The following is a 15,132-nucleotide window of genomic DNA, read 5'->3' on the forward strand; positions in this document are numbered from 1 at the left end:
CTTTCAAGGCGAGGACTTTAGCCACTAGGCTACGCCGCTGGGCCCCAATTGTATAATTTTCATCTACCTGAAAGGCAAAGCACTACACAGAAAGAGAGTGAGTGTGACAGAGCAGACAGAAACAGGGAGAGGCAGAGTGTTATTCCAGCCCCTGGTTTACTCTTCAAACAGCCAGCGCTGACAAAGCTGAAGCTGAAGCCAGGAATTCCCTGCTGGTCTCCTCCACGGAGAACTTGGGCCCAAGGCCTGGAGCCATCACCTGCGGCCTTGCAAGATGCTTTAACACAAAGGCAGGTCAGCAGCAGCCAGGACTCACACCACAACTCCCATACAGAGGGTGCACACGTGGCAGCGTAGCGTTCTGTGCCACAACCACCTTTATGTCATCAGATTTGATAACTGGCAAACAAGAAGTTTTTGAACTTTAGCAACCACGTTCCTTTGCGTGCATTCCAGCATACTCCTGGAAAGCACATTTTTTTTAAATGGAGAAAAAGCAAATTTGAAGGCTCCCAGTGAGAAAGAATGGGGCAGTCCATTCAAGGAATGTGAAGGGGGTTTCTCTTACCATGAAGGAACAGCAGTGAGACGAGCATGGAGAGTCAAGCCGGACCTTGTTACCAAGTAGAGAATTTTTACTCTTCCTCTACAATTGATCTACCTCACTATCAGTTTTATCTAAGAACAGCAGGAAGACTCTGATGGGTTTTAAAGTAAAGCGAATAAGGACCCGGCGGCGTGGCCTAGTGGCTAAAGTCCTCACCTTGGACGCGCCGGGAACCCATATGGGCACCGGTTCTAATCCCGGCAGCTCCACTTCCCATCCAGCTCCCTGCTTGTGGCCTGGGAAGGCAGTCGAAGATGGCCCAAAGCTTTGGGACCCTGCACCCGTGTGGGAGACCTGGAAGAGGTTCCTGGTTCACGGCTTTGGATCGGTGCAGCACCGGCCAGTTGCGGCTCACTTGGGGAGTGAATCATCAGATGGAAGATCTTACTCTCTGTCTCTCCTCCTCTCTGTATATCTGACTTTGTAATAAAAATAAATAAATCTTTAAAAAAGACAAAGTAAAGGGAATAGTGATTTAGATTCCTATTTAAAAAAATTCATGGACCCAGCGCGGTAACCTAGCAGCTAAAATCCTCGCCTTGAACGCCCCGGGATCCCATATGGGCGCCGGTTCTAATCTCAGCAGCTCCACTTCCCATTCAGCTCCCTACTTGTGGCCTGGGAAAGCAGTCGAAGACAGCCCAAAGCCTTGGGACCCTACACCCGTGTGGGAGACCTGGAGGAGGCTCCTGGCAGTTGGCTTCAAATTGGCTCAGGTCTGGCCGTTGTGGCTGCTTGAGGAGTGAATCAGTGGATGGAAGATCTTCCTCTGTTTTTCTTCCTCTCTGTAATGACTTTCCAATAAAAATACATAAATCTTTGAACAAAAAATCTTTTCATTGTGACTGCAATATGCCTTGAAGGGCTGATAAACAGATTAGTCATGAAGGAGGTTCTGATTGCAGATGTATGATTCCAGCAACAGCTAATGTTCACTTTACGCAAGGTGGCAAGAAGAGGGAAACAGCGAAGTAGAATGATTCCATCTAGGGGTAGGAAACAAAAAGAGGAATCAATGATGCCTCCTGAGACCTAAGTATTCGTACTTATTGAGCACGGGAAGAGTGAAAAGGACCACTGCGTTAAGAATTATTTATTAGGGCCCGGCAGCATGGCCTAGTTGTAAAAGTCCTCGCCTTGAACGCTCCCAGGATCCCATGTGGGCGCCAGTTCTAATCCCGGTAGCTCCACTTCCCATCCAGCTCCCTGCTTGTGGCCTGGGAAAGCAGTCGAGGACAGCCCAAAGCTTTGGGACCCTGCACCCGTGCGTGGGAGACCTGGAGGAGGTTCCTGGTTCCCGGCTTCGGATCGGCGCAGCACCAGCCGTTGCACTCACTTGGGGAGTGAATCATCGGACGGAAAATCTTCCTCACTGTCTCTTCTCCTCTCTGTATATCTGATTTTGTAATAAAATAAATAAATCTTTTAAAAAAAAGAATTATTTATTAATGACCTCATTATGGCAGATAAGGCAAAATCTCTATTCCCATAGGATTTACATTCCAGTGGTGTTGGATACAGGGAAACATACACATTTTAAAGGTACTATGCGGTGGGCATTTGACACAGCAGTTAATGAGCCACCTGCAATGCCTGCATCCCATATTAGAACTCTTAGGCTTGAGTCTCAGCTCTGTTTCCAATTGGAGCTTCCTGCTAACACACCCAACAGGTAACAGTAATGACTCAAGTACTTAGGTCCCTACCACCCTCGTGGGAGAGCTATTTTTCTCTATCTTTTCCTGTCAATCTGCCTTTCACATAAATCTTTTAGAAATGAACTGATACTTAATTGTATCATCTATTTGGCAGACTGCTGACTTCTCACCCAATAGAAGCTCTCTCTGAATAGATCCTGATTTTCTTTGGGACAGCAATGTGCTTAGCCAAACTCTCCTTTGGGAAGCTAGGAACTTACCAAAGTTCTGGTCAAGAGGTATTAGTGTTGTTTTCTTTGGGAAAGCTTGTCGCTTGTATCAAAATCTCTCATTTTAAATTCCATGGTGGGGATACAAACATCACATATTGATCCCAAAGGTTTGTCTTGAGACTTGAAACTGGATGCTACATTTAACTATCTAGCACATTGCCACTTGGATATACCTCCAATTAAGCATGCCTCCACCCAGACTCATTTTCCTTGTTTATTCTTCTGCCTTTTCCCCTTTCAAAGACTTATTTGTTTAATTAGCTAATTCTCAGGCTGCAAGCACCAGCATCCCATATGGACACTGGTTTGTGTCCTGGCTGCTCCACTTCCCATCCAGCTCCCTGCTGATGGTCTGGAAATGCAGAAGATGGCCCAAAGCCCTGGGATCAGCTCAGTTCCAGCCATTTCATCCATCTGGAGAATGAACCAGTGGATGGAAGTTCTTTCTCTGTTTCTCCTTCTCTTTAAATCTGCCTTTCCAATAAAATAAACCTTAAGAAAATAAATAAATAAAAGGAAGCGTGACAGAGGGAAGAGAGATCTTTTATCTTCTGGTTGATTCTCAAAACATCAAAACTTCCAGGACTGGGTCACACCAAAACCAGGAACCAGAACTCAACCTGGGTCTCCCACATGGGTAGCGGGAACCCAAACACTTGGGATTATCAGCTGCACTCTCTCAGGCATGTGAGCAGGAAGCCGGATCGTAAGTGTAGATCAGGTGTGACATGAACATGCTCAGCATGGGCTGAGCCCAATGCAAGCAGCACTCACCACTCTCTGTGTTCTCTACGCAACTGAACGGTCTTAGTCTCCACATCGAAGCAAGACACTCGAGAGTCATCCTACACGTCTTCTTCTCCCTAGATCTCATATTCAGTCCTGCAGGCTTTTTCCTAATCATTGCTCTAAACCATGCTAGTGCTACTATCATACACTGTCTGGAGTACAATAATTTCCAATTTGTTTCTAGACCCAAACCTAACACTCTCCCCTCCCCTCCACTTCAGGCAAGGTGCTTTGGGTATTTAAAATTTTTATTTTATTTATTCACTTAAAGATTTATTTTATTTTTATTGCTAAGTCAGATATGCAGAGAGGAGAGTCAGAGAGGAAGATCTTGTTTGATGACTCACTCTCCAAGTAGCAACAATGGCAGAGATAAGCCGCTTCAAAACCAGGACCCAGGAGCTTCTTCCAGGTCTCAAACATGGGTGCAGGGTCCCAAGGCTTTGGACCATCTTCAACTGCTTTCCCAGGCAATATGTAGGGAACTGGATCGGAAGCAGGGCTGCTGAGACTAGAACCAGCGCCTATATCAGATCCTGGTGTATTCAAGATGAGGACTTTGGCTGCTAGGCCACTGCGCCGGGCCTTTGTTATCTTAAATTTTCAGTCTTTCTGATGATGTACATTTCCATGACCCTCCATATGCATGGATTTCAAAATTTTGGCATCAACATAAAGGTATTTTTAAATACACATTTTTCATGAACTTTCTGAAGCAGCCTTGTACTTCCAGTGTCCCAGCACTCCTCAGGAGCTTTTCTGAGTGAAGAGCTGGAGCCAAAGATGGGCCCTGAAGATTCATTCGCTTCAAGAAAAACCCTCTTCTGGGTCATAAGCACTTATAATGCTTTTTTGCTTTCAAGTTAGTCACATGAGTAAAAATAACGAGCATTACAAGCACATTTTTTTGAAATGAAATATGAGAATAACATGACTTCCTGAGAAAATATAAACACATAAATAACTTCAAAAATTAAAAAAATTTGTACATGGCATTATGGGAATTTGGTGAGTTCTAGAGATGAATCTTCAGTCCGTTCAGAAACTTTGTGTCTACTGAACAACTCATACTCATCCTGTGAAACTTTTCCCAATACCAGAGTCTTCCTGGATGATCTTTTTCCCGGTATCAAGGACATTTTCTATATTCTCCTTTATAGAAATGATTTTATTTTTTGTTACTTTTTTCCCCCTACATTTCTAGCTTCCTAAACTACCTGTTTTGTAAGCTGCGAAGCTGCAATCGGATCTCATCTTTTTAAGAGCCACTCCCTGGGGCAGCACTGTGGTACAACAGGTTAGGGCAGTGCTGGCTAAGCCTGCATCCCCTAGCAGAGCACCTGCTGAAGCCCTAGCTGTTGGGCTTCCAGTGCAGGTCCCCAGTAATGTACCTAGGAAAGTAGCAGAAGATGCACCATGTGTTTGGGGCCCTGCGGCTACGTGGGAGATCTGTAAGGAGGCCCCAGATACCGGCTTAGGCCTTGCCCAGCTCTGGCCATTCCAGTCATCTGGGGAGTGAGTCGGCAGATGGAAGATCTCCCTCTCACTCTGCCTTTTGAATAAATACATAAATCTTTTTTTTTTTTTAAGATTTATTTTTTTTATTTTTATTACAAAGTCAGATATACTGAGAGGAGGAGAGACAGAGAGGAAGTGGAGCTGCCGGGATTAGAACCAGCGGCCATATGGGATCAAGGCGAGGACCTTAGCCACTAGGCCACGCTGCCGAGCCCTAAATACATAAATCTTAACAAGAGTATAAAAACTAGCCATGAATATCTGAGAAAAGTCATTACCCATAGTAGTATAATTGTAACAAGGAATAGAGAACAGTCAACCAATTACTCTGTTACGGACTGAATTTTGTCTGCCAAAATTCATGTGATTCCTGTTATCCCAAAAAAGGGATCTTGGTTGAGTGCAGGGTCCCTGTAGTTGCAATGACTTGCGATGAAGCTGCACTGGAGTGTGGCAGGCTATTCATTCAAAATGACTGGTGACCTCATCAAGAGAGGAATTAACACCTAAGGGGAGGCCACAGGACTGTGACAAACACAGGGAGATGAAGGTGCTGCAGCTGGGAGCCAACGAGAGCCAAGTGTTGCCAAGAAGGCAGGAAAAAAGGAAGGAGGACTGCCTGTCATGTCTCAGCGGGCTCACGGCCTCTGGCCATCCAGGCTCAGCATCTATGTGGTAATCCCACTCTGCCTCATAGTCTCTGTTTCCTTACTTTACTGCACTTAGCAAGCACTCCATGAATGCAATCTTGCCAAGCACCTGAGAAATCCTTGGGGGATGAGTTCTTGTTCCTCCTTATGCACATTGCTTGATGAAACTCCTAACAGATGACAGACCCTCAAGAAGCGTTTCTGAAAGAGCTATTCATCTATAAAGTCAAACTTTGTAGGACTTATGCGACACAGAAGAAAGGTCATTTTACAAACCTTAATATGTCCATTTGATTAAGAGGCAAAACAGGATTAAAAAAATTTACAGAACTGAATTGTAACCAACATATCAGAAGTTATCCCTTTCACAGCAAATCGGTGGTGAGGAGAAATATTCCTTTGGGCTGGCTCTATGGTTTAACAGGCTAATCATCTACGTGCAAGTGCCAGCACATCATGGGCCTTGGTGCGTGTCCTGGCTGCTCCATTTCCCGTCCAGCTCCCTGCCTGTGGCCTGGAAAAGCACTGGATGATGGCCCAAAGCCTTGGGACCCTGCACCCGCGTGTGAGACCCAAGGAAGCTCCTGGTTCCTGGCTCCTGGCTCCAGCCCTTGCAGCCACTTGGGAGTGGACCAATGGATGGAGAATCGTTCTGTGTCTCCTTCTCTGTGCAAATCTACCTTTCCCATTTTCCAAAATCTTTGAAGAAACAGTCCTTTATAAAAGCGCTATTTACACCTCTTGTTATGCCCAAGCTCCAAGAGAACGTGTCTAAGCAAGGGTGTGGTTACAAGACTCCTCGCCGACTCCTTGCCTCCCCCCGCCCCCCAGCACACGCCCCAGTACCAACCAGAAGGAAATCATCTTTCCGATAGGCCTGGAAGGTCTGGTCAAACCCGAAGGCCTGAGCCTCGATTCTGCCCAGCATCGACCTGGGGCAAAGAGTAACAGTCAGCTGGCGGCTCACACCCGGTCCGAGTCCCACCAGCGAGTCCCACCCCCGGGAAGCGCCCTGCCCGCGCGTTACAGCGGCTTCGGGGTTTCCACCCCCTGGCCTTCGGGTCCTCCACTCCCTGGCCTTCGGGTCCTCCACTCCCTGGCCTTCGGGTCCTCCACTCCCTGGCCTTCGGGTCCTCCACTCCCTGGCCTTCGGGTTCTCCACTCCCTGGCCTTCAGGTCCTCCACTCCCTGGCCGCGCAGGGCTCACGTCCCCACAGCCGCTGAGGCCAGGGTGGTTCTGCCTTCCCCGCCCCGTCGCCCCTCACCACTGGCGAAGCCGGCTGGTGGTCTCCCGGGCGCTCAGAAACTGGAAGGTTTTCTGAGGCAGGAACCTGAAATAGTAACAACCCACGTCTCCCGGCTCCCCAGACGCCATGCTGCCCTCAGCGGCGCGGAGCGAGAAGCCGTTTCCATGGAGACGCGGCGGGGCGTGAGCCGGCGCGAGCGTCCTGAGGCGCGCGGGAGGGGGCGGGCCGCGCCGGTCTCCTTGGCGACGGGCACCCCACACACCTACAGGTGGCTGAGCGGTGATGGAAACGGTGTTCAGGAAGAACTGTCAGTGTACATAATTACCCAGCGAGAGTTGGTGTTCGAGTCTCAAAGCTGTAATCTCAAGTTTATAATTATCGGAGTTTGATGACGCAAACGTTTCTGAAGAAAAGGATTGTTTTGACTTAATTGGGTTTATCTATTTTGGAAAGACATGTGTTTATGACTGCTTGGGGAACAAGTTTTACCATCTTTTTTTGTCTTTAAGAGCTACATTTGAAGGTTAAAAATGTTTTCATACACACTACACTTAAACATGCTGTTTAGTTAGAAACACGTGCTTCTTTTTATTGAAAATTGTTCTTTGTATCTAGTTCTTGCTATGTTTTGCTTATTTGTGTGTATCCAGGATTCAGTATCGGAGATGTGTTTTCCTCCTCTTCTGTAATTTCCGTGAAGTTTCCAATCAGAACTGGTATTAGACCTTTAGAGATGTTTTACGATTTTTACTTACCTTTTAAAAGATTTGTACGGCAGAGTAGGTAGAGGGAAACACACACAGACACACACACACACACACACACACACACACACACACACACGGTGGTGGGCGGGAGAAAGGTCTTCTGTCCACTGGTTCACTCCCCTCATGGCTGCAGGGCAGCAGCACCTTTCCTGGGCCATCGTCTGTTTTCTAGGGGCCTTAGCAGGAGAGCAAAAGAAATTTGCCCTCACAGCACTTGTGAGCACACACTATTGCATTAGTACACCACAACTTTGGGATTCCATCTTGAGCTAGGAAAGTGTGACTGGCCATTCCTTGTGCATGTCTTTTGATGGACTTCTGCACTTCTGTTGCCTTGAAATTGCTCAGTTAAATGGTGTCGGTATAATTTTACTAGATACTGCTGAAAAGTTTTCTGCAAAAGTGCCAAGGATTCCAGTTCATCATCCTTACTGATGCATGTATTGGAATTGTATCTATTCTGGGGTTTCATTAATTTATACCTGTGATTTCAAATTCATGTTTAATTAATAGTTGAGATTATTGAGCAACTTTTGCATATGATTATGGGCCATTTTTTTTTATCTTTAGTGAAGTGCTTATTCAAGTGCTTTGTCTACTGGAAAGTTTTCAGGCTTACTTTTTAAAGATTGATTTACTTTTATTGGAGAGTCAGATTTACAGAGAGGAGGAGAGACAAAGATATTCTGTATGCTTAGTTTGCTCTCCAAGTGGCTGAGATGGCCAGAGCTGAGTCAATCCAAAGCCAGGAGTGAGGAGCTTCCTCTGGGTCTCCCACGCAGGTGCAGGGCTTCAAGGCTTTGGGCCATCCTCGACTGCTTTCCCAGGCCACAAGCAGGGAGCTGGATGAAAAGTACAGCAGCTGGGACACAAACTGGCACCCATATAGGATCCTGGTACATGCAAGCCAAAGACTTTAGCCACTAGATGCTGGGGTCCGTGCAGTGGGTGTGGATGACACAAAGGTGTGAAGAGAACAGCTCCCCTGTTTGGCAAGGCCCAGGGGAGCTTCCAGCTGTTAGGCAAGGCCTGGCGGAAGTATCTCTGATCACCTTGACGCTGTTTCACCCCCTGGTTGCATGGACACTCAAGCACCCCACTAAGAATTCTGTAATCTATTGAGGCATTGTTGTTTGCCCCTGTGAGACGGTTCTTGCAACCGATGTGAGCTTGAGGGTTAATGTCACTGATAATGTCTTGGTGAGTGGGCCTTTGACAATTTACACACAGGAGCACAATTAAGCCCATGCCATTTTTGGACACCTTATTGGGTACTTAACCATTGCCTCAGAATTTGGCCCAGACATGTAGCACTCCTTCTGGGAAGGGGCTTGAAAATATCCTAAATATGAATGCAAGTGATGGGAGTGAGGGCTGAAACTGCTATGGCAATAAATATAGTTATTGTTATCTCAAAGGCTAGCCTGTCTTTGCAATTTTTCAGAATCTAGAAAATGTAATTGTTTTAGCCACTTTTATAATTTTAGCTAGAGGAATTAAGGACGCTTTTATTAAAGAAAAATGCTTTTGATTAATGTGTCATTGTTTATGGGGTTGTAGAGTCTATAGTTGTAGAGGGATTTGATATTTCAAATTTCTGTTTTAGATTTTAGGTTTTTTTCTCTTGTAACCTATTTTCCCATTAAATAATGGGTAAATTGTGGAAATAGAAATGTGGTAGGAACGCACTACTAATTAGCAGGTCCATGGCTACTGTTGAAGAATAAATAATGGCTTGCTTTGAAGAATATGAATACAGTATTTTGCAGAATTATCTTTAGGGGCACCTGCTTAGCCTTGAAGTGCAGACAGAGTGACCAAATGTCTGTACATGCCCCCTTAGTCTTGAAGTAAAAATAGAATAATTAGTTGTTTGTGTAGAAGCTTGTGAGGTGTCTGAGTAAATAAAAAGGGCAGCTTTTTCTTGGGCTGTTGTGAGAACACACCAAGTGTCAGTGTCTGTTTCTTTCTTTTAATCGCCGACTACGCACCCTTCCCGAGCTCCAAACTCAACTGGAGCTGGACTCTGGCAACTAGGCTACCATACTGGGACCTAGTCTTATTAACCTTTTTTTTTTTTTTTAAGATTTATTTTGTTTTTTATTGGAAAGTTATACAGAGAGGAGGAGAGACGGAGAGGAAGATCTTCCATCTGTTGATTCACTCCCCAAGTGGCTGCAATGGCTAGAGTTGAGCCAATTGAAGCCAGACGCCCAGAGCCTCTTATGGATCTCCCATGTGGGTGCAGGGTCACAAGGCTTTGGGCTGTCCTCCACTGTTTGCCCAGGCCATTATCAGGAGCTAGATTGGAAGTAAAGCAGCCAGGACTGTCACCTTGTAGTGTATGCTGACACCACTAGCAGAGCCTTAGCTTGCTATGCCATAGCACTAATCCCAGAATTTGTATTTTTATATTTATTTTTATTGGAAAGACAGATTTTACAAAGAGAAGGAGAGACAGATCTTCTATCTGGTTGTTTCCTCTCAAATGGCTGAAACAGCCAGAACTGATCTGAAGTTAGGAGCTTCTTAGGAGTCTTGCACATGGGTGCAGGGTCCCAAAGCTTTGAGCCATGAGCATGGAGCTGGTGGGAGGTGGATCAGCTAAGACATGAACTGGCACCCCTATGGAATGCTAGCACTTGATAGATGGAGGATTAGCCAGTTGAGCCATTAATGTGGCCCCCCAGAATTTGTACTTTTAAAATATTTCAAAAATATTTCTAGAATGTTCAATAAGAAAAAAATTCTATACTTTTTTTAAACTTTATGCTAAGTAACATCTCAGAAAGGGATTTACTCCAGTGTTTCTAGCTAAATTCACAAATCTTGCTAAATGATCAAATCTTGGATTATATTACTATGATTTTTGTACTCTGATATTTTATGAACATATTTCCAAGTAGATTATATGCTATATGGCATGGGGAATTTGCTTAACACTTTACAAGAACATACAGTATCTCAGCAGATAGTTTTTAATTTTTATTTTTCCATTTCGTTGAAGTATACATGACATACGATTCATTGGAAACATTCATGTTTTACAATGTGATGAAATTTTATGTTTGAGATCTTTGTTTCTGAGACCTTAAAAAACTATTTTTATTTTGAGATTAAGATGTTATTTATTAAGTATAGGAAATTCTTTGCTTATTTTTGTATTATAAAATAGGAAATGATTTTTGTGGTATTGATAAAATTATCTTTTTCTAATCCAATTAAGATTTGTGATTATGCTTTGAGTATATAGTCCCAAGTTCAATATTCACTTAGAAATAACTTTCTAATTATTTAAATATGAATGATAGCTATATATTCTATTTAACTTATAAATTCAGTCTTGACAGTTTTATTAAGCCTTTCAGTCATTAACTTTTTTTTTAAATTTTTTTATTAATTATTATGCATTATGTGACAGTTTCATAGGCTCTGGGAATCCCCCCACCCCTCCCCACACCCCTCCCCCCTGGTGGATTCCTCCACCTTGATGCAGTATTACAGTTCAAATTCCATCAAGATTCTTTCCTTGCAAACATATACCCAGCATAGAGTCCAGCTACTCATTGTCCAGATGGGTTGAACAGTTTGTTGGGGAGACCATTTCTGGTCCAAAGTCAGAGCTGGTAGAATATCATCCCAGTCAATTAAGAGTCTCAATATAACATTAACAGCAATTTGTAACATTATGGAATTGACAAGGTTTTGCATAACCAGTATGTTAAAAAAACAAAACAAAAACAAACAAAAAAAAAGAAGCAAGTTCTTAACCACAACCTATGATTAGCTCATTGACATTTCAGTTTTAGTTCATATACAGGACCAGCTGCTATATACCTTAAAATGGCTATAAGGTACCATTCAGCTGTCTCGTGTCTATTTCATTTTAGTATTTAGCCATTTGTTGTGTTGAAGTATAATTTTGCTGATCTTGGCAGATTTTAGGATAATCTAGACTGGCTTGTAACTCTAACAAGACATTTGTCAGCAGTTAAGGTGCAGAACATTTTTTTTTTTTGGGGGGGGGTGTGCAGGAAAGTCCCCAACACCATGGTAAGGAGTGACTAATCTTTGTGTCCTACCCAGCGAGGCATTAACCAATCCATGCCAGCTCTTTCCTGTCGGATTTCAAGCTCTACTTTTTGTTGTTTGTCTATTTATTTTAGGTTTTTTTTTAGTTTGTATGATTGTTTGTTTGCTGTGAGGGGTTTTCGGAGCGATCCTGATGGTCATTGCAAGGGAGGGTGGGGGTCCAGAGGTGGAGCCAGGCTCGGTCCAGAGAAAGCTCTCCTCCCTGGTCCATTTCGTTGAAGTATACATGACATACGATTCATTGGAAACATTCATGTTTTACAATGTGATGAAATTTTATGTTTGAGATCTTTGTTTCTGAAACCTTAAAAAACTATTTTTATTTTGAGATTAAGATGTTATTTATTAAGTATAGGAAATTCTTTGCTTATTTTTGTATTATAAAATAGGAAATGATTTTTGTGGTATTGATAAAATTATCTTTTTCTAATCCAATTAAGATTTGTGATTATGCTTTGAGTATATAGTCCCAAGTTCAATATTCACTTAGAAATAACTTTCTAATATTTTAAATATGAATGATAGCTATATATTCTATTTAACTTATAAATTCAGTCTTGACAGTTTTATTAAGCCTTTCAGTCATTAACTTTTAAAAACAATTTTATAAGTAGCTTGTTTAATACAGAAGCAAACAAGAACTACTCTACTCACAGAAATATAAAGGATAGCATTTTATAAAGCACACATCTTTCTAGGCTTGTTTTGTTGCTTACCCAGCACTCATCCTTTCACTTTTCACAGTGATGGAATCTCTATTTTGTTAAACTATTCACTATCATATAGTCATATGTCTTTGCGATACAATTCTATTTTACCTATGACCAAAATGAGTTGATATTTTTTTTGGTAAAATTAGATCTGCTTTGGAGTGGGCACTTGGAGCCCCTGTTAGGATATCACTCGTGATGCTTCTTGCCCATTGTGTGTGGGCTTTTTTCTCAATTCCATCTTCCTGCACACCCTGGGAGGCAGCAGGAGATGGAAAAGTAGTGGAGAGACAGGTTGGGAGAGACAGAGAGCTCTTCCGTCTTTTGGATCACAGGGCTAGCCAGCCTGGAGCCAGGAGTGTAGAACTCTATCTGGGTACCCCACACATGTGGTACAAGCACCAAGACCAGTCTGGATTATGAGTGGAGCAGCTGAGGTTCAAATCAAAATGGGATGTTTGTATTGTAAGCAGTGGCTTACCCCACATAGCAGATCTGGATGGAATTCCCAGCTCCTGATTTAGGGAGTGAGTGAGCAGTTGGGAAAGCTGGGAAGCCCTAGTGTACCCCTTACCATGTGTCCATTTGCCTCTCTGCTTTGTTGCCTCTCAAACATTTAAAAAATGTATTCCTAATAAACTCTTACATTTGAAAGCCATCCTTTAATAACCATAATCTTTTATGAAATCATAATTATCTGAGAAAAGCTTGTCACCCTATGTATATGGAGTTGTAGTAATTGAACCTTGCTGTCCAGTATGTGGTCTATGGGACCAGCATTGACTTCATTGGGGAACTTCTGAAAAGGAAAAATTTTTGGTACCGTCTCAGACATCATGAGGCAGACTCTACACTGAAACAGCTCTCTTCAGGTGCTTCACAATACACTGACGGCTGCTGCTCCAATGTTACCATGAACTCTACGTAGCAGACCCTGGGAAAGGATGTGTCTTCTGCCAGCCAGCCTGTCCTCTTATGTCCTCTATGCTTCAAGTTTCAGGTGGCAACTTTTTTCTTCAGTGGGCTCTTTTTCTTTTCCTTTCCTCTCTTTCTTTGCAAAGAGCTTTATACATCTTTAGAAAAAACTTCTAGGATCTTTATATTAGAAAAAAAAAACCATGTTTTAAAGCTAGAAATGAAAAGGCTGTTGAAACATCCCACAGATTTTGGCCAAAAAAAAAAAAATCAAAATTTCAATCTCTATCACCAACCTAAGCAAAAAACTGTCAGGGTCCTTGTTTTATGTGGACGGTTCTTGAGAAAATCCCTGTGGATTATCTATAAGGAACCACTGCTGCGACGTAATTCCAAAGTCCTGTGTCAGCAAGGGCTGGACCTGGACTTCCGTCAGCCTTAATCAGGAAGAAGGGGATGTTTTGGTGACGTGTGCAATGTGGATGCACCTACCCTAGCATGCGTGCTCCTTTGGTCTTTCTTTGTGTTTTGGTCCATTTTGCTTGTTTTTTTCCTCCATTTTTGTTTGGCTTTTTCCATCTTTTTTTTTTTTTTTGCCCAGTTTTACCAGTTTTTCAATTTTTTGCTTTCCCTCATTATTGATTAGTACTGCTAGATAAGCATTATTAATGAAAGTTGATAGTGTTTTTTGTTCATTTTGCCTCATTTTTTGTTTTCAGTTTTATTTAGACATCACTGTGTCTTGCTACTTAGTATTGTTAGTACAGCTAGTGTACATTAGAGATATTACCAGTTAGTACCCTTGTTATCTGTTTCTTTTATTAGGTATTGCAGTCAGGGTAGTTGATTAGTTAGTGTTTGTTGACAGAGAAGTTGAGATACAGTAGTCATTTTTAGGATCCCCAAGGTTGTTTATTTTCTTTTCACTTGTTATGCAGTGAGTCCATAGGCAACCGGCTCCAGCAGCATGGGTTCCTTCCCACTGGTTCTGACGAAGTGGGATTCTCCCTGTGGAGCGGGCTGGTGCTTCAGCTGAACCCAGGTACCTTTCTCTTTGGCTTCTTTTTCTGATCATTTTCTTTCACTCACTTAGGAAGCAAGAATCTTGCCCTTGACTTGTTTGTTTACAACAATGCCAACAGCATGCTGGGAAACATCATTAACTCTTCCTGTTTTGCCATGCTAACATTTATGGAGCATTCCTTTTTGGAAATCATTCCCTTGATGTCTACAGTGTCACCTTTCTTGTAAAGGTACATGTTTGTGGCCAAAGGAACAACTCCAAGATTCCTAGAAGGCCTGGGGAACAGGCAGTGGGTGCCTTTTCTCTTTTCCTTTGTGTTCGTCGTCTTGGCGAATCACTGGAAGATGGTGGCTCCCACAGCAGTCTTTATATGGAGTAGACAGGTGAATGCCAGGATGCCAGGCATTCTATTATGAAGTCAACACTCTTGAAGACAACTGTCTGCCAGTGTCACTACAGCTCAGTAAAGTTCACCTGCCACGTTACAACTGACAAGCATGTGGCTATTTAAAAACTTGTCACAAAGCAACAACACATCATTCAACTTAGGGAAGCTGGAGGAAGTGGTTGTCATGAAGAATACACTTCAAGAGAGCATTATCCAGTTCTTGGAGGGGAGGCATGCACACCCAGTGATGCAGCTTGTTAGCAGAAAAGCATCCTGTGTTAGGGGATGCTGCAGGGTGGCCTGGAGGAGCACAAGGCCAAGTCCCTTTTCAGCCAGATTCTGTTGGCTGTGCCCTTGGTGTCACGACAACTGCATAGCACACAGGGACCTGAAGCTGAGCAACCTGCTATTGGACTCGCACATGAACATCAAATTGGTCGACTTCAGTATGAGTTCTCAGCTGGCTGAAAGACAACTGGTAGCAGATTCTACGGA

At 43.3% G+C, this 15,132-nt stretch overlaps 1 protein-coding gene across 1 annotated transcript in view; it reads right to left on the minus strand.

Annotated features, from left to right (window-relative positions):
• Positions 1-6,927, minus strand: part of CFAP300 (cilia and flagella associated protein 300) — a 36,026-nt gene extending 29,099 nt beyond the window's left edge. The window contains exons 1-2 of the mRNA XM_058662533.1: positions 6,760-6,927; positions 6,345-6,426 (exon numbers count right to left, since the gene is read on the minus strand). Coding sequence (XP_058518516.1) covers positions 6,345-6,426; positions 6,760-6,869 — 192 coding nt within the window. The 5' untranslated portion in view covers positions 6,870-6,927. The remainder of the gene's footprint in view (positions 1-6,344; positions 6,427-6,759) is intronic.
• Between the last annotated feature and the right edge of the window lie 8,205 nt (positions 6,928-15,132).

This window comes from Ochotona princeps, chromosome 4 (genome assembly GCF_030435755.1).
Source record: "Ochotona princeps isolate mOchPri1 chromosome 4, mOchPri1.hap1, whole genome shotgun sequence".
In the NCBI taxonomy this organism is placed as follows: Eukaryota; Metazoa; Chordata; class Mammalia; order Lagomorpha; family Ochotonidae; genus Ochotona; species Ochotona princeps.